General features: G+C 35.1%; 1 protein-coding gene across 5 annotated transcripts in view; it reads right to left on the reverse strand.

The window, feature by feature from the left end:
• Window positions 1-19,716, reverse strand: part of PTPRZ1 (protein tyrosine phosphatase receptor type Z1) — a 190,459-nt gene that overhangs the window by 59,614 nt on the left and 111,129 nt on the right. For all 5 annotated transcript variants that reach the window (XM_032276161.1, XM_032276160.1, XM_032276159.1 and 2 more), the window contains exons 7-10: window positions 18,660-18,817; window positions 18,053-18,203; window positions 5,644-5,828; window positions 4,157-4,283 (exon numbers count right to left, since the gene is read on the reverse strand). In XM_032276161.1, the coding sequence (XP_032132052.1) occupies window positions 4,157-4,283; window positions 5,644-5,828; window positions 18,053-18,203; window positions 18,660-18,817 (621 nt within the window). The remainder of the gene's footprint in view (window positions 1-4,156; window positions 4,284-5,643; window positions 5,829-18,052; window positions 18,204-18,659; window positions 18,818-19,716) is intronic.

Raw genomic sequence — 19,716 nt, forward strand, 5'->3', positions numbered from 1 at the left:
TATTGGTTTATAGAATCTTCTCCCTTCGTCAAAACAGATTCCATAAAGGCTAAAGTCTGATAGTGAAGAACTATCAGAATTTTTTGTTTTGAGCGAACACTTAAAATTCACATTTTAAAAATGACTGAACAAAAACTTCTGACTCATTTTGGTTTTGTTTTGGAACACATGCAATGTTAGATTTTTAAAAACCACATTAAGAACACATTAATTTTCTATGACACAAAAAAGCAACACAGATGTAGGTGAGCAAGCAAGGCTTATTTAATTGTATGAAGATAAGCCAAGTTTCACAATGCATGAAATAAAAGCAATGTAGACTGCAACTACTTCAAACTATGATTTTGCATATAATAACATAATAACACTAATAGGAAGGATGGTACAGGTAGAGTAAGGACAGATGCATGAGTGACTTAACAAGACAATTGTTATACAACAGCAAGCACACAGTAACAGGAAACTGTTGATTTAATTCATTATGCTTTTAAATTTAACACATATAATTATCAAGGCCCTGAAACATGTACTTAAATAATGCCTTTATAACTGTATAGTAATTAGCTCTATATTATATAAGAGAAATAAGCATAATTATCTTAGTGACAATAAAATACATTTATGAAATTATCCATTCATATAATTATCTAAGAAGTCTTTAAAAAGAATATACGGCCGGGCGCGGTGGCTCAAGCCTGTAATCCCAGCACTTTGGGAGGCCGAGGTGGGTGGATCACAAAGTCAAGAGATCAAGACCGTCCTGGTCAACATGGTGAAACCCCGTCTCTACTAAAACTACAAAAAATTAGCTGGGCATGGTGGCGCGTGCCTGTAGTCCCAGCTACTCAGGAGGCTGAGGCAGGAGAATTGCCTGAACCCAGGAGGCGGAGGTTGCGGTGAGCCGAGATCGCGCCATTGCACTCCAGCCTGGGTAACAAGAGCGAAACTCCGTCTCGAAAAAAAAAAAAAAAAGAATATACATCTTTTTAACATTAAAAAGTCTCCTTGACAAATTTAAATTTATTTCTGAATGCAAATTTACACATTTATTTTTAAATGGCAATTTGAAATAATACTTAATGAACATTAGTTTATGGTGATACTATTGTACACAAGCGTAATTAAAAGGCACAAAAAACAATAAAGCAAATTACTTATTTAAATGCACATTTTTATCAAATTTAGGAAGTTAAAGGCACTATTTGGAAGACTTGAGTTTTCATGGAAACAGATTAAAATATTTGAAATCTATCAAAGAATGACAGTGATTCTAAATTACTTTCTTCATTTCTTTTTAACAAAAGCAATAAACAATACAATATTTAGTAAACAGTTTATCCTAAATAATAATAGAATTATTAAGTAGGCTACATTACAGTTACCAAGCTAATAAAACAATACAATTAACAGGATGATGTGGTATTAATAGAAACCATGAAATAAGCAGCAAACTCAAAAGCCACCTGTATCTGTATTAGCAGCACAAATAATAGAATTCACAAATCTCGTAGGCACCAGATTTGTTTTACCAAGCCACAAGATGGTACTACAGTTAAGACTTTCACTGGGATATATTTACCATAGAAACAACATTTAAGACAATGTAATTTCAGTACTGAATTATAAATATGTGGATAAAAATGCCATTTCAGCCTTTAAGATCAGAAAGAATAAATTCTATGAGAATCAATATTTTCTTTATAAAAAATAGGATAATCCCAGACTTTTGGGGGAACAGGATTTTGAGGCAGGAACTTTTGGTAGAAATAGTTAGGGAACCATCTACCTATGTTTGTAACCCTTGGCTTTTAAGAGGCATAGCATATCAAAACATCAAATCAAATGCCATCTTTTACTAAAACATCATTACTGTACAAAATGTCTTAACAGACTGAGGCATACATGGAGATTTAATGGTGTGTCCAAACAAGCATCTCATTATTACAATGTTGTTAGTATCTCAATCCTTTAAATAAATAGAAATTTTAAATTATAATAATATTTATTATTTTGTACAAATGTTAAAACACAACAGATGATAGAAGAATATTATACTTTGTGTCAATATAGAGTCAGTCTAACAGTATCACTCAGAAATCACTTATGGAGAAAATACGTATTTAATCTGTTTTTTCATATGCAATAAGTTTCTCCAAAATAAAAAAAGAACAAAAAATTCAGAAAGTTTAAAGCTTTGGCATAATGAATAAAATAGGAAACAGTGTAAACATAAATAACTAAAAGTAATACTTTTTTGCAAACTTCTAAGAAATTGTTTTATGTATGAAATTAAAGTAGCATAAGTAAACCAAGGTAATAAAATTAAGTGAATGTATTCAATATACTTCATACTCAAAATGCATAAAAGGGTAGAAGAGATTTTTATATGCCATATTTCAATCAATTCACATATGGTGTTGGCCAACATGATCAATATTGTATGGCTAAAGATGTTATTTTCTGGGTACATCAATGTGGGAAACTTTGGTGAGGGCTGCCACTCAGTGGTGTAGCATGATAGGCACAGTTAAAATCATGGTCAGTTACTTAGATACTCATCTTTCAATAAGATTTAAAGCTCACATTTCATTTTAAAATAATCTGATTTTGAAAAACAATGCTAAATAAAGGCAATAAGAAAGATGGTTATACCCAGACCATGAGGCAGGTCATAAGAAATATTAAATGATGATATTGCCATCATGGTAGTAGTAACATTCATTAGTTATCAATAACTTGCAAGTTTTGTAGCCTGTGATTTGGAACGAAGCATACTAAAACATCTGATTTCCTGATACATACTCTTTTTTTTTTTTTTGAGATGGAGTCTCGCTCTGCCGCCCAGTCTGGAGTGCAATGGTACATTCTCGGCTCACTAAACCTCCACCTGTCGGGTTCAAGAGATTCTCCAGCCTCAGCCTCCTGAGGAGCTGGGATTACAGGCATGTGCCACCATGTCCAGCTAATTTTCTTGTATTTTTAGTAGACACAGGTTTCACCATGTTGGCTAGGCTGGTCTCAAACTTGACCTAATGTGATCTGCCCGCCCTGGCCTCCCAAAGTGCTGGGATTACAGATGTGAGCCACTGCATCCAGCCTGACATATACTCTTTAATTTAAAAAGTCAACTAGTAAGAAAAGCTATGGTAAGTTGATCAAGGAACATGTACTTTATTTAAGCTTATGATGGATTAAAGTCCCTGCTACAGCATTTAGACAACAATGCAAACTGTGCACATCAGTTTTCCTGCCATAGGTAAAACTGAAATAGTCTACAATTGATATTGTAACTATTCACTTACAAAAGTTTTGATGAGTAGGATCCTAATATGGATGACCAAAGAATATATTTATGTATGTATGTATGTATGCAGATGTATGTGATTATACATATGTATATGCATATATACATATATATACCTTCTATTCTATTACTTTAAAACTGCTTACACTAACAAGAGGAAAACTGAATTATGTAAACTTGTAAACTGTCAAATTACATTGGTCAGTATTTGATTCAGTTATTGCATATGCTCTAAGATCAAAATATTTTCCCATATACTTAGAGAAGGTGCATGCAAATAAAACACAAGTAGAAACAACTTTTGCTTGTTTTGTTTTTGGGAAAGAGTACTGGCAATCTTCCAAGAGGAAAGCACCCCACTCCATATAACCAAATTATAAAAAGTAGAAAAATATCTAAGACAAACTCTTGAGATGTTTTATATAGATTTTTGAAAGTACCTCACATGGTCTTAGGACCATGTATATACTTACTACATAATGCTTTGGGGGCTGAAAAAAGGAAATAAATACAAATGAAACCAACTCTTAATTACCTAAAATAACAGTCTCAACATATATAGCAATTTTCATTTGATGATCATTACAACATTATAAATATGTTTAGTCACTCTTATTTTACAAATGGAAAACTCCAGTATTAAGGATAAATTTACTTATTGTCCTGCACCAGACCTGCTGAATGAGAAATGAGTTCCATGCCTCAAAAAAATTACCTGACAATCCAGACTTAAGAGAAAATCACTTTATCTTTTGGCCAAAAGAATATAAACGTAGAAAGCATCAATGCATCCAGTAATTAAACTAACTTCATTTATTGAGTTAATATATAGGTGTTCTGGGGGACACTTACCAGGATTATCAGTAGGCATGTCGACAATCAGCTGGTCACTGTATTTTCCATATAAGCCATTAGTGCATATGGCTACTATTTGAAGAACATAACTCACATTGGGTATCAAATTATTGAGAATAGCACCCTAAAAGAAATATGTTAGTAATTATACAAATATGATTCTTATAGGACTAATAACATACTAGGTATCTTTCCTATAAAACTTTTTTTTCCCCTGGTCCATGGAAAATACTTGTATTAATCTAAGGAAATGTTTATGCAATGTTGCTTAGTTAAATTGTGATATTTGTAAATTATGAAGATACTGGAAAACTAGGGTGTTTTTTTTTCCTTTTTAGAAATCAGATTTAGTTTTAGGAAGATTCATTATTAGCCAGAATTCATCGAATTCACAAGTGAGTACCACAAACTAAAAATTAATATTTTAGACAAAGAAATGGGGAGCAGTTGCAAATAATAAGCAATATGAAAAAAGTGAACAACGAATTTATCTCTTTTTATTGGCAATATATATGCAAGAACAGTAATAGGATTATCTTCTTCACATAATTATGAGATAAAAATATTTATTACTAATAAATGTCACAATTTTCCCAGATCACTGTGTCTCCACATTCTAGGCAACCAAATTTAAAAGGATGCAAAAATTTTATCCATTTCGTCCACATGATCTGAAACATAATTGACAATGAGTTTTTATTTACATGCAGGTTCCCAAGACTTGCAGGACTCTGGGTACCTGATTGCAGAGTCCAGTGTCCTTTAACCTACAGTGGGGACTCTCTGGAGAGAGAGTCCCCAGATGAGGGTTTGTCAACTACACCCTAATCTATGGCCAACACTTCCCTACCAGAGCAAAGTTTAATGCTGTCATGCTCAGGCCACAGAAGGAATCCATACTTTATTCATGTGCACTGGTAGAGGGAGGCAGGGGTGGACGTTTTTGTAAGAAATTTTGTCTTACATCCCCAAAGTTCTGACCTAATCATGACTTCCCATCTGTTACCTGAAATATTTTTGGTGCAACAAAAAGGACTTGTATGTCCCCTACTCTACTTTTCCTGTGCTGATATAGCATAATGGAAGACACAGTATAAAATGTATCAGGGCACTGAGGTTCTGGCCCGATTCTACAACTGAAATCTTGAGTAACTTTTATTTAGCTGTTCTCTAAGTCTCTTGATTTATAAAGAAAGGCCACACTAAATGATCTCCAGTTCATAAGTCTTTTGTATGTATCTACTCTATAATGTTACTGTTATTGGTAAAGTTGTGGTCTCTGTTTAACTAAATGGAACTTTTGACATAATTTAGTATAGCTTCTAAATTAAAAATTTTTTTAATTTAGAAATACTCAGCCCACCCTACCTTCACATAAAGTCTAGAAGTAATGGAGGGCAATAATATATAATCATTTGTAAGTTCTTACCTTGGAAATTAAATTATAATGTTACCATGTGTAAAACAACTGATCATATAGTTACCAAGTCTTGATAGCCATCTGTCAAAAATTCATGCTTGGTTTGGTCCTCTTCTTCCAACTGCTGGTACAAAACTGCAAACTTCTCAATCATCGTATCATAAACAACTCGAGGTCTTTCCCATGTAACAAGAAGGCTGGTGTAATTCTCTGGGTCAGCCTGAACATTTTCTGGTTCTGAACTACAAACTTCAGAGAGAAAAAAAGTACAGCTATTGATAGAACTTACCCTTGAGGACCTTAATAAATAAAACATATTCTATAAAAATTTTACTATATTTTATTTCAACATAAGGTAAAAAGTTACACTTTCCCACTGTGGAGCTCTGCGTATCCCACTTCCAATGTCTAAAATACTCTTTCCTTCACTCTTAACTCTATCTGTTCAAATCTCAGCTTTCCATTCCAGAAAGGTCTTCATCAAATGCTACCTCCTTCATTACACACAGTAACCTCTACTGAAGTGATCTCTGTCATTATCAATCGCCTATCTTGTTTTATGTTTATTACTGCATTATTTGCATACTTTTGTATTATTTTTTCCTGAATGGATCTTGGCTCCTCTAATGGATCATAAACATAAGAACCATAGCTCTGTAGTTCTATATTGCCTAGAACATTGTTGTAAATGTATTTGGCATACAGATTCATTCTTAGAAATAAATGAACAAAGCATATCTGCAAGCCCATGATGACTTAATTTCTCTTCTTTGGTACCTGAAAATATATTCATCTCAGGATGAGGATAATTTCAATTATGAAAGACATACTATTATTGGAACATTTTGTTATTAGAGAATCCTTGAAGTAATTTAAAATTCCCAGCCACAGAAAACCAAAGAACAACTAAAATGACCATTTCAGTATTTTTCAGAAGTGCTGACAAAAATCTCATTTTGTTATCATAAGTAGATTAAGAAAATAATTTCAGGGAATTAAAAGACTTGTTGGTCTCATTGAAATAAACAATACTGTGAGAAATCATTCGGAGATTTCTTAAAATGAATTCAGGCCCATGCTGGGAATCATGCCCCAACGTTAGTCCCATCAGAGTGCCCTAGAACTTTCCAAAATGCATTTATAATGTGATAGTTTGGAATAATCGAGGGGAGAAAAACTGTAACATTTTATGATATTTTATTAATGAAGCAGAGTAATAAATATTAATCATCTCTTCACAGGTCAGATAGATTTGCAAAGCAATCTCTCAGGGTGAATATTAATATACTTACAGAATCCGGGCTTTGTTTTCAGGTGATACCTGAAGTTACAAAGCCCTCACTCGATGTGAGCATGCAGTACACTTAGGTCAATCAGTCATCACTGATACAAAAACTACAAGGACTCAAAAATATGTTAACAATTGCAGCAGAATGTGACCAAAATGCCTCGTCTCTACTAGTTTGTAATTCACCATATGAACACAAGAGGGCACCCACAACTAACAATTGGTCTTACAAATTGAAACAAATTTACATACAGTATTTAGTATACACAATTTTAGCAAATGTACAATATGCTGGCAGTGGTATACCATATATACAGTATGCTAGCAGTAGTACAGAAATGATTTATAAAATATGAATATATATACTTTTAAAAATAAACACTTTTATAGCTTTGTATCAGTTAAAATTATTTTTCACTTCAACCCTTTGATACTATTTTTAGTTTAGAGAGGGCTTAGATTGGGGTGTTCCTTTGGAAATAAAAAAATTGTTTATCAAAAAAACATGAATTTAGATTAAGAAAATGTATTCGAATTTAGATCTATACATCATGTTACTCTATCAAGTGACACTTCTACTAATGTCCACCAGATGGCAGAAGACCTTCAAATCCTCTCAAGTGAGCTATTCACGTTTATATCATTGCAGCAACAACCTCGTTCTTGCTTCTAATGAATCCCAAGTTCACTTTTAGAAAGTTGGAAGTGATTCCGAACAATACCATTTGTAGATTTCATACCCCAAAAATCAATCCCACTTTTTACATAATGGGATTGATTTAAAGTGAACTATACTCTTCAAGATAAAACTGTTTTGAAACGCATTAATTTTATGCATGCATACAAACCATAACAATCTCTTGAGAAAAAAATAAAAGCATTAGTTGCAAAACATCCAAAGAACTACTGCCTAAATAGCAGGAACTACTTTGGTTGGATGTCTATGTTTACCTCGCCTTAATAAAAACAATCAGGCTGGGCACGGTGGCTCATGTCTGCAATCCTAGTAGAGGATTTGGGAAGCAGATGCGGATGGATCACCCCGGTTTAGGAGTTCGAGACCAGCCTGGCCAACATGGCGAAACCCTGTCTCGACTGAAAATACAAAAATTAGTCGGGCGTGGTGGCGCACGCCTGTAATCCCAGCTACTCGGGAGGCTGAGGAAGGAGAATCACTTGAGCCTGGGAGGTGGAGGCTGCAGTGAGCCAAGATCATACCACTGCACTCCTGCCTGGGCAACAGAGCAAAACTCTGTCTCAAAAAAAAAAAGTAGCAATCAGTACATGTGTCAAAATTTACGAATCAACATTAACATGAAGTAGAGCTCCAAAAAAGAAAGTTCTATTTTCTTGACAGTAGTTTTCACTGTTTTGTTCTCTTCCTTGTAAATCTGTAAGAGTGTGTTAGTTATTTGTTTAATAGTTTGAGTTTATATTTTAATTAGAAATTTATTTTTAAAATACTTGTGTTTATTGATAATCAACAATACAGTTGTATGTTATCAAGCTTCAGGTAAACATTGTCTTTTAGATGAGGAGACACAGGATCTTGTGGAGTAAAAAATACATACTTTAGATCTTTTTTAACAAAAAAACCTATATTTCTATATAGTGTATGATCTGGACAAAGGGTTGCCTCTCTATAAGTCAAACTGAATCTTTTAAATAACAATTTAGTTAATTCCATATACACTATTTGGTGTTCATACCATAGAATGACCATAGAAGAAGTGATTAATAGACACTAAGGTTTCCAGGTTTTCCATATATTTTCTATTGAAATCAGCCCAATTCTCTTATTAGAAGCATGTGTGCTCTGTAAAGTACGTTTTCTGGATTGAAAATCAATAACGTTTTTCAAATCGATATGTACTCAGACATCAAATACAAGCTACTATAGAATAAAATGTTAACAAAAATAAAATTTCCCTGATCATAAGGAGTTAGAAACTGTTGAGGCTTCATTCATTCTTCAGCACTACATCGCACATACTGATTCTCTTCCACATCTACATGTGATCTAGGTCATAGTTACTGATTCTTTAGGGAGCACTGACTAAGAATAAGAACCTGGTTATTGTAGGCTTCTGGCTGTGAGTCTGGGGCCCATGTCAAGTCATGGAGGGTACAAGTAAATGGCACTGTACCATACATAAACAGTGAGCAAAATATCCTCACTATCAAGAATGAGAATGCAGTCTCCTTTAACAGGGAGCTATACATGTTCTTGCTTTAAAAACTTATTTTTAGCATTCTACTCTCATCTGCTTGTTTCTAGGCACTCCAGACATACAGAAGAAAAAGGTACTATCTCAGCCTTTAGGATGCTCATTCCTGTGATAACTTTCAAACACTTAGGTTTAGTAACCTCTCAGATGTAATGAGTGGTTTTAGATTCTAAATTCTGCACTCCATTGATAGAGGAATGTATAAAAAACTTGTGAGAAAAAATCTGCCATTTAGGCCACATTAAGTAATTATTTCCAAATTCATACACATTTCCCACTAAAAATGGTGTGAGCTGCTGAAGCTTTTAGCTGACCGAAAGTCCTGTGGTTTTTCATTCATCCTCTCATTACTTAAATGAAGAGAGAACACCTAGTATGTAGGAATGGACATAAACTATGGAACAAGTGCCAATATATTAATAAGCAAAGCACTGAGTAACATGAGGAAAAAGTGCAGAAAAAAAGAAAAAATAAATAGAGACAGAGAAACACAAATGCATTCCTTGGCTGTGACAAATCTCTTTGTTAATCAAGAAAGTTGATGCAGATGGCCAAGGGTAGACAGGAGATTTCCTTCACTTCTGTTGCTCTCTAGGCTGCCTTGGAAGAAGTACAATCTACCCCAAAGGAGAAGGTGCAGCCTTAGCTTCAGGTATTATGAGTAAAATGTGGATTGATACGAAATGGCAGGGAGGTGATTCTTAGGGAATGGCAGAGAAAATATCACAATTACCCGACACTACACTAGGTCTCACTCAGTTGTTTCCCACTAATTTGAAGTTCCATATAGTTTAACACAGCTCATGACAAAAGTGCTTTGTAACTACATGCTAATAAATCTACCACATCCTTATTTGAAGCTTATGATCCTCATTTTTAAAAAGTAGTAAGACAGGTATGTGGATGACTACTGGATTTACAGACCCAGAAGGTAACCAATGAGGTTGTGATTTCGCCTCAGGCAGCAGCAGATCTTAATAAAACTAATGTAAACATTGACACAAACGTTAAATGTGATTGGAAAAGATCTATCCCTGTTTTGCACTTCTGAATGATTATATATTCACTTTAGATTAATTGCCAAAAGAAGTCTTTCTAATTCTACCTCTTTCACTCAGTCTTTAGAAACACAGAGTGGCTTCATCAACAGTTCAATTTGTAGTACATAATCTTCTAAGAGGTAAATAATATTCATTTCACTTCTTAAAATATAGTTGCAGTACAGTGTTAACATACATGTGACCTTAACAAATGCTATTAATAACCCACTGACCCTCAACAAGGTAATGTATCAAGATGTTTTTCAGGAAATTGTAGAACATTTCTCATAGGTAAAAATATTACGCTACAAAGACAGTCCCTTCATGCTACTCTGCCTTGACAACTATTTTATCTTTTATTTTTTTTTTATTTTGCATTAAATATATTACAGTGCTAGCAAATGAGATTTGAAGTGCATCCATAATTCTATTCAACAATTATCTAAAAACACCTTAAACATGAAAAACTTGAATAGTGTGCCACACTATTCAACTATCATTGTGATATCTTGCCTCTTTGTCAAATATACACATGACAATGATATTAGTCATGAGTCAGTAGAACATTACCTTCTAGGGACTGTACTGCTTTGCAAATTTTAGGTCATTTAAACCTCACCACAACCCTATAAGGTGACCATTTTTAACTTTTCCATTCTATAGGTGAAGAAACTGAGACTTGGAGAGGTTAAGTAAGTTGATAGCTTTTATACGACTAATACGTATTGGTGCTGAGGTTTAAAATCAAGTCCACTGGATGTTAAAGACTGCTTTTCCCCTGTGCTTCAGCAGGTCCCTGCTTCTCAGAAGAAAAACCTTGCGAGGTAATAAGAAGGCAGCATGAAAGCATCTGATGCCTGGAAGTCATAGATGAAGTTGAACTTCATCTACTTCATATTTTCGCTATGTTTGTACTGTTATTTGCACATAGTACTCATTATTTTAAAAAGTTTTTATTGGCCAAGCACGACGGCTCAAGCCTGTAATCTTAGAACTTTGGGAGGCGGAGGTGGGCAGGTCACCTGAGGTCAGGAGTTCGAGATCAGTCTGGCCAACATGATAAAACCCTGTCTCTACTAAAAACATAAAAATTAGTCGGGTTTGGTAGTACGTGTCTGTCATCCCAGCTACTCTGGAGGCTGAGGCAGGAAAATTGCTTGAACCCAGGAGGCAGAGACTACAGCAAGCAGAGATCGAGCCACTGTGCTCCAGCCTGGGTGACAAGGCAAGACTCTGACTCAAAAAAACAAAAAAGACAATTTCAAGATCAGATCAGACAATTCTATTAAACTTTGTGATCCTTAGAAGAGCCAGTTGCCATTCCATGATGACAAAAAGAAATGCCTTCCTAATAAATGGCAGCTCTCCATACAAATGGAAATATAGGGGTTTGAAGTTCTGATAAAATATGTATTAATTCACAAATAATCTATTGAGTGCTTGCTGTGAACGCAAAAAAATGAGTAAGGCTTGGTCTCTAACCTTATGGAGTTTGTATGAAGATACAAATCTCACATGGTTTTTGCAATTATTTGCAATGTATTTCTAAAAATACATTTTCCTATAATGCATTTATTGAGAGCAAGATTTTGACAATTTTTATGCTAGCTTTTACTTCTCCTCTTGGTCCAAATGAGGATGCTAGATATTTATAATGCAAAAATATATTACCTGAATGTCCAGAATTGAAAAACTGGTTAAGGTTTAATATACAGTTATAACTATATGATGGCATGCCACATAAAAATTAATAATAATGTGTTAAAGGTATGTCATGAAGTAAAAAAATCAGTAAACAGACATGTGGTATAGTCTCATTTTTGTGAAATATAGTAACTTTTTTTTTTTAATTTCAGAGAAAGACCTGGATAGATATTTACCAAAATCTTAATAATTATCTCTGGGTACAGGGAATCTTTATTTTCTTTGATGTGATTATATTTCCTACTTTTTATAACTTCAAGTAATAAACGTTTATTTTCAGATTAAATTTAATAAAGATCAAAACTGAGTATAAATACAATCCTCAATTCTTATTCTCAAATTCAGTTCCCAAATGTAGAAAGGAGAAAGTATATCCAATAAGAAAAAAACTTTCATAAGAACACAGTATTTCTATGCACAGGACAAATGATAATAAATGCTCATTGAGTGTAAAGACTTGTGATGGAAAAAGCAAGTTCTACTTTGGGAAGAAAGAAACAACTAATTTCTATAAGTCTAGTCAGATTCACGTCTTCTCTTTTTTAACTGTGAAAAATAAAAGCAAGTAGCTCACTTCTTTATAATGATTTCAATAAATGCAGACTTATAAAATGGACATGTATAAAAATTGTTATATAATCTCAATATGCTAGGTGTCATTACTGTTAACTACAATAATTTTACAGAAGATTAACACAGTCAAAATGAAGAATAAATTAAGTAAATTATTTAGCTGTGTTTTTCAATCACAAAGGAAACTATTTCTTAACAGTTCTATCATGACACTGATACTATCTTTTTAAAATTAGAATCTTTCTTTTCCTGGAGAGATCTTTAATTTTGAACATGAACTGTACACACATGCTGATACTGCTGTACTGTATTCTTTTGAAGGCTTAGCAATTTTTTAATTATTTAAAGGATGCTCAGCAAGAACTTGGTTCCAACCTGCCTGAAAATCTAAAGCAGTCATTCCCTCTGTGTTTGTTGCCAATAACACATATGCTCTTTTTAACCCCAGAGGCTTAGATATGAGTAAGCTTTAGCCAATGTTGTAATTCATTCATTTTGTTTATCATTCATCAAGGAGTCAGACAGCTCTTACTACTTGCCAGGTACTTTATCAGATGTTATAGGTAATACTGAGATCCATCAGACAGAGATCTACCAAGAAATCAAGGCATGCACATAAATACAACTGAAGCAAGGCAAGAAAGGCAAAGTGCCACAACTGCAGGTCAGGGAGTATGATGGTTCGGAATAAAGAGGAATTACTTTCCGTTTCGGGTAATCAGGAAGACTCTATACTGCATAAAGGCATATTAATCAATTATTTGACAGTGGCTCACATTAAATCAAAAAAAAAAAAAATTGACTGAATATGTAACTGTGTGGATGAGATTCATTCAACTGCCATGACCTGACTTTTCTATTTCATTGCTATCTCAAAATGATATATTTTGGCAACAATTGAAACTTTAAAATCATAAATGTGCATATAAGTCTATATTACTAGGAAAAAAAAAAGTTCTGTATCATCTCTGACTCCCAAGAAGGGGATATGTTTTCTCAAATGAAGAACCCCTTTTAAAAATTATTTATTTATTTATTTGTTTTTACTTCAACTTTTATTTTAGATACAGGGGGTACATATGTAGGTTTTTTACATGAGAATACTAAAAGATGCTGAGATTTAGAGTACAAATCCCGTCCCAAAGGTAGTGAGCATTGCACTTGATAGGTAGACTTTTTAACCCACTCACCTCTCCGTTCTTTGGGAGACCACAGTGTCTACTGTTCCCATGTTTAAGTCTATGTGTGATTAATGTTTAATTCATACTTATAAGTGAGAACATGAGGTATTTGGTTTTCTGTTCCTGCATTAGTTCACCTAGGATTATGACCTCCAGCTCTATCCACGTTGCTGCAAAAAAAACCATGACTTCATTTTTTTTATGATGGTGTAGTATTCCATGGTGTATATGTACTACATTTTCTTTATCTAAAATACCACTGGGCACCTGGGTTGATTCCATATCTTTGCTACTGTGACTAGCAGAGCAATGTACATATAAGTACATATGTCACTTCTCAGAAGAAGACATACAAGTGCTAAGAAACATGAAAAAATACTCAGAATCACTAATCATGAGAGAAATACAAATCAAAACTACAGTGAGATATCGTCTCACACCATTCAGAATGGCAATTATTAAAAAGCCAACAAACACAGCAGCTGGGGAGGCTGCAGAGAAAAGGGAATGCTTATACGCTGTGGTGAGAACGTAAATTAGTCCAGCCATTGTGGAAAGCAGTCTGGAGATTTCTCAAAGAACTTAAGACAGAACTACCATTTGACCCAGCAATCCCATTACTGGGTATATACCCAGAAGAAAATAAATCATTCTACCAAAAAGGGCTTTTTTTGATTACTGAGCTCGCTGGGATGAGCACAGGTAGGTAAGTTGGAAGGATCTTGGACAAAGGTAATTTTTCTGCCTTAGGAAGACGTGAAGACTTGGGTGGGATGAGGGTAGCAGCTGAGACTCTGTGAGAAGAACTGACCAAAGAGGAGGGTGAAACAATCTGAAGGCAAAGACTCTAAGGCCCAGCAAGTGAGAAGGCAGAAGAGGTATGTTTTCACTAATACAGTTTTAGAATAAAAACCGATGGCCATAAAGACATAAAACCTTAATAAAAACTAGGATTGGCTTTTGAGGACTTTTATTTATCCTAAGGATATAAAATATAAGGGAAGAACACTTTCTAAGAAATATTGTTTAAGCTGTAGGCAGATATTTTGATGAGTTGCTGAGTTTTCTCTATCACTCCGTAAATATTTAGTCAAAAATACAAACATTACAAAGTAGTTGGTGTGACTGAATTTTCTTGGGGAAGGTGGGGAAGGGGCACATAAAGGAATAAGAACACGAAAAAAACAGCTTATGAATGTGCATTTTTATTGTAGAACTTTTTAGCTTTTCCTTAAGTATTGTATATTTAAATCCCTTCAATTTAAATGAGTCTATTTTGAGTTGTTGTTTTTATGGTTAGTTCTGCCATTTATGTTGGAACCAAACCACAAACAGGTGATAAGTAAATTATTATTACTGTGGCACTCATGATAGTGTTGCAGCAGGGATGTGAAATTCTGTGACAATATACACACATGGTCTAAGGGAATAAAATAGATCCCTACAAGCTCCACTCAAGAAAATTGCTTTCCTATCATTTATTTATAGTACCCAAACACCAAACACAGAAAGTGTTGTTTCTGTGTTTGACCTTAGAATAAACAAAACACTCAAATCCATTATTATTTTTTTAAAGTTTTGAGTCAGCAGCTGTATCTGATTGTGTTCTCTAGACATTTAAAAATGTCTTTAAAGTCATCAGTTTTTTTTTTTTTTTATGTAAGCAGAAATTATGTTCCTGCATAAATGTAAAGTACAGTGGACAGAGCTTTGCAAAGCTTTAGATTCAGGGAGAGTTACGTTCAAATACTGACTCCATTGCTTTCTAGTTGTGTAAACTTGGGCAAGCCATTTAATATCAGCTTCCCAAACTGTAAAATGAAGACAACGAGAGCAACTTCATAAGAGTGATACGAGGTCCAAGTCAAATATTGTCTGGTTCCAGTGTGTGGTAGAGTCACAGAACACACAGTAGCTATTACTGTTCTTGTTATTATGTATTATTACTTTGGGCCTTTAACACTTAACTGTGAATGCAATGTTCTACATTAAACAGTGCAGGAAGCACCTATCAAGCATAACTTGCTATGTTTTTATTAGGTGGAAATGGATTCTTTCAGCCGTGTGGTGAATATTTAGTGAACGAGAGCTTTACTTTAGTTTGGCCATGGAGGTAAAGAGATAAAATACTTATTTACTTCCATTATGGGGCTCAGAGATTGCTGGCAGAGACAAATAAGTAAACAGACGATTACCGTAATATGGCAACTGCTATGATGTCTGTGGAAGTTGAGCACACCATACAACCTCCAGATGAGCACCATTTACCATCTATCTATGGGTATAATGTCTCCTTGAGTGTGCAGCCCTGTGGCCACTGCCAGGGCCAGACTTAGGGGGACAGAAGTAGAGTCAGAGATGGCCTCTCAGAGGCTGCAATGCTCAACCTGAGTCTCAAAGAATGAAGAGGCAGGGAAGTGAAGATAGTGGAGAGGAACATGCCACCAACAGGGAAGCCAAATGTATAAATGGAACCTGGGACTGGGTGCAGTGGCTCACATCTGTAATCCCAGCACTTTGGGAGGCCAAGGCAGGTAGATCACCTGAAGTTGGGAGTTTGAGACCAGCCTGACTAACATGGAGGAACCCCGTCTCAACTAAAAATACAAAATTAGCCAGCATGCTACTAGGGAGGCTGAGGCAGGAGAATCGCTTGAACCTGGAAGGTGGAGGTTGCGGTGACCCGAGATTGAACCATTGCACTCCATCCTGGGCAACAAGAGCAAAACTCTGTCTCAAAAAAAAAGGAATCTCGAAGAATGCAGTCTTCCATTTTCAGGGGACTTCATGTAGTCCAATATGAGGGAAGGATGCTAGTTGGGGAGGATTAAGCACTAACACTAGTAAACCTACACAGAGCCTAACCATGCATAACAAACAGTTTGAATTTTATTCTGATAGTAATGCAGAGCTACTGAAGGGTATTAATAAAATAGAATTGATAAAACTGTGTGACAAAAAAGAATCATATTTAATTTGTAATCTGGTCTATTATATTTGAGAAGAGGGGATGATTAAATCTACTTTCCTTTTTCTAATAGATTGTCTATTATTTACTGAACAGTATGCTATAGTACTTAGTACTACCGTAAAAATATAATTAAATTTCCTCACTTTGGCGTAATTTAATTTAAAATTTAATTTCCCATTAAATATAGCTATTCATCACTTCTTGAATTCTGTTGTTTTGTTAAAAGATAAACAATTCTTAGAAATATCACGTTGAAACAATAAAAGCTTATTGTTGGCTGGGCGCAGTGGCTCATGCCTGCAATCCCAGCACTTTGGGAAGCCGAGCAGGTGAATCACGAGTTCAAGAGATCGAGACCATCCTGGCCAACATGGTAAAACCCCTTCTCTACTAAAAATACAAATATTAGCTGGTCATGGTAGTGCATGCCTGTAATCCCAGCTACTCAGGAGACTGAGGCAGGAGAATCGCTTGAACCTGGGAGGCGGAAGTTGCAGTGGGCTGAGATCATGCCACAGCACTCCGGCTTGGGCGACAGAGTGAGACACTGTCTCAAAAAAATCAGACGCTTATTGTTACAACGTCTAATCTTCAAAAGCAGATATTAAATTAAAATTATATACGGCAAAAAAAATCATTGATTTCATTGCAGGACTGATATCAGAGAGGTCCATCTACTTGGAAAGGTTAGAAGTCCCAATGCAAAGGGCACTTCAATGATTTATTTAATAAACAAGTACAACCTCGGTAAGAACTGAAAAGGAGGAGTCAGCAGCTGTATCTGATCGTGTTCTCTAGACATTTAAAAATGCCAATGGAAATGACACCAGGGGGCACTCCAGAGACACCCCTCTGGTGACATCGTTGGCTGTACCTAACAAGAGCAAAATTCTTTTCCTCTGAAGAAGGAAACCGAGAAGATGATTCACTTCTTAGTCATTAATAACTCAGTGCATTTATTTTCAGTACCGATTAGGTGCTAGGCTCCTTCTTGGGAGCTGCTAACAGAAAGATAAGCACTTTAAAACCCAAATACTGTGTCAAGACTCAGTTCAACAACGGTTCTCCCATGATGGTTTCCTGATCATCCCAACCAGAGGTGATTGCCCAAGCTTTGAACATCTCAGCCTCTTATTCATTGTTTTCTCAAACCTCTTAGCCCAGGCAAATACCAGAAAGTGAACTTAGAGGTGTGTATTTTGCTTTGCTACTTATTACTGTGTATTCTAGGGAAATGATTTTCCTTATTAAATCTCAGTTCTCATCTATAAAATGGGGCTATTCTTATGGGAAAGAATAGATTTTTTTAGTTGACATTTTATAGATGTGGTATCTGACATTCAGAGAATTAGACAGCTTACCTAAAGCTACAACGTTAATAATTAAAACATTCCTAAAGTTCTAAGTCCTCTATATTTTCCATTTTACCACAATTACCTCCTATAACATTGCATTTACAACAGTTGATGATTATAGTTAAATATGTACCTGCTTCATGAATCTCTTCCTTTCCAGTGTATGAGGAAAACACCTGTCTAGAGAACTTGTACTGTTGCTCTCGAAAATTGTTTTGTAAGTAGTCCATCAGCATGACATAACCAGATTGTTGCATAGTAAGAACTTCACAAAAAACAGCCAGCTGAAAAGAAGATCAAATAGTTTAACGTATCTGCTTCAATGGCATCGGTCAATGCTTTAAAATGGATGTTCTACAGCAAAGTTAGAACATAATGTTTTTTTTTTTTTTTTTGGAGTTTGGAGACGGAGTTTCACTCTTGTTACCCAGACTGGAGTGCAATGGCGCGATCTCAGCTCACCGCAACCTCCGCCTCCTGGGTTCAGGCAATTCTCCTGCCTCAGCCTCCTGGGTAGCTGGGATTACAGGCAAGTGCCACCATGCCCAGCTAATTTTTGTAGTTTTAGTAGAGACGGGGTTTCACCATGTTGACCAGGATGGTCTCGATCTCTTGACCTCATGATCCACCCGCCTCGGCCTCCCAAAGTGCTGGGATTACAGGCGTGAGCCACCGCGCCCGGCCATAATGTTTTTTAAATGGCTTTCAATTACCTGATTTGTTTGAATTTCTAAGATTACCTGGCTTTCAGAGATGCTAACTGTATCTTTAAAAACAATCCAGTCAACTGTGTCTGTGCAGGGAGGAGATGTCAATGAGCCATTGTAAATGTAATACTTGTCAGTTGAGTTTGGCAGAAGGTTCAGCAGTATGAATGGATCTAAGGCAGCGTGCTTCCCTAAAAAGGAAAAAAATACATCTCAGCTGGAGTCTCACCATTGGAACTTGGTTCTTCCAAGCTTCTATGAAACAGAGACACATGCTTTGTTATGTATTGATTATCAACACTGAGATTTTGAAACATTTTAGATATATTTTTTAAATGATAATAAAGCTAGCATGCCCCAAATTGTCCTACATATGTCACTATACAGTGTTAGATGCATTATCTTTACAATATCGAGATGCTGAACAGAATATTTTACTTATAAAAGATACTCAGAAATCATATGATCATCTCAATAGAAATGATCACTTCATAAGACTTAATCTTATGAAGTTATATCATTCATAAGATCACTTCATAAGACTATCACTTCATAAGACTCAATACCAGTTTAATGGAAAACAAAAACAAACCCTTATTCTGGTGAAGATTATCATCAAAGCCTGTACTAGTCATCCTGTTTAAGAATGACTTATTGAAAGTGTTTCCTGTAGAGTTCAAGAATGACACCAGGATATCCTGCCATCACCACTTCTATTTAACATTGAACTGGAGGACTGAGCCAGTGCAATAAAGAAAAAAGAAACAAAAATCATAAGACTGTATAGGAAAAATAATACCATCACAATGTGCAAATAACATGACTGTGCATGTTAAACAATGAAAATTATTTACAGAGTATGGGAAATAATAAATGAATTTAGCAGTCACTGCACATAGACCAATATACAAAAATCAGTTGTATTTCTGTGCACCAGCATCAAATGACAGAAAATAAACTTTAAAGCAATATGATTTAAAATAGCAAAACACTATCAAACACAAGTAAATATAACAAATGATGTGTGGAACATCTACACTGAAAATTACAAAATATTCCTGAGAGAATTAAATAAGACATTAAAATGGCA

This window comes from Sapajus apella, unplaced genomic scaffold, assembly GCF_009761245.1.
Source record: "Sapajus apella isolate SASKATOON/1434 unplaced genomic scaffold, GSC_monkey_1.0 scaffold7, whole genome shotgun sequence".
NCBI lineage: Eukaryota > Metazoa > Chordata > Mammalia > Primates > Cebidae > Sapajus > Sapajus apella.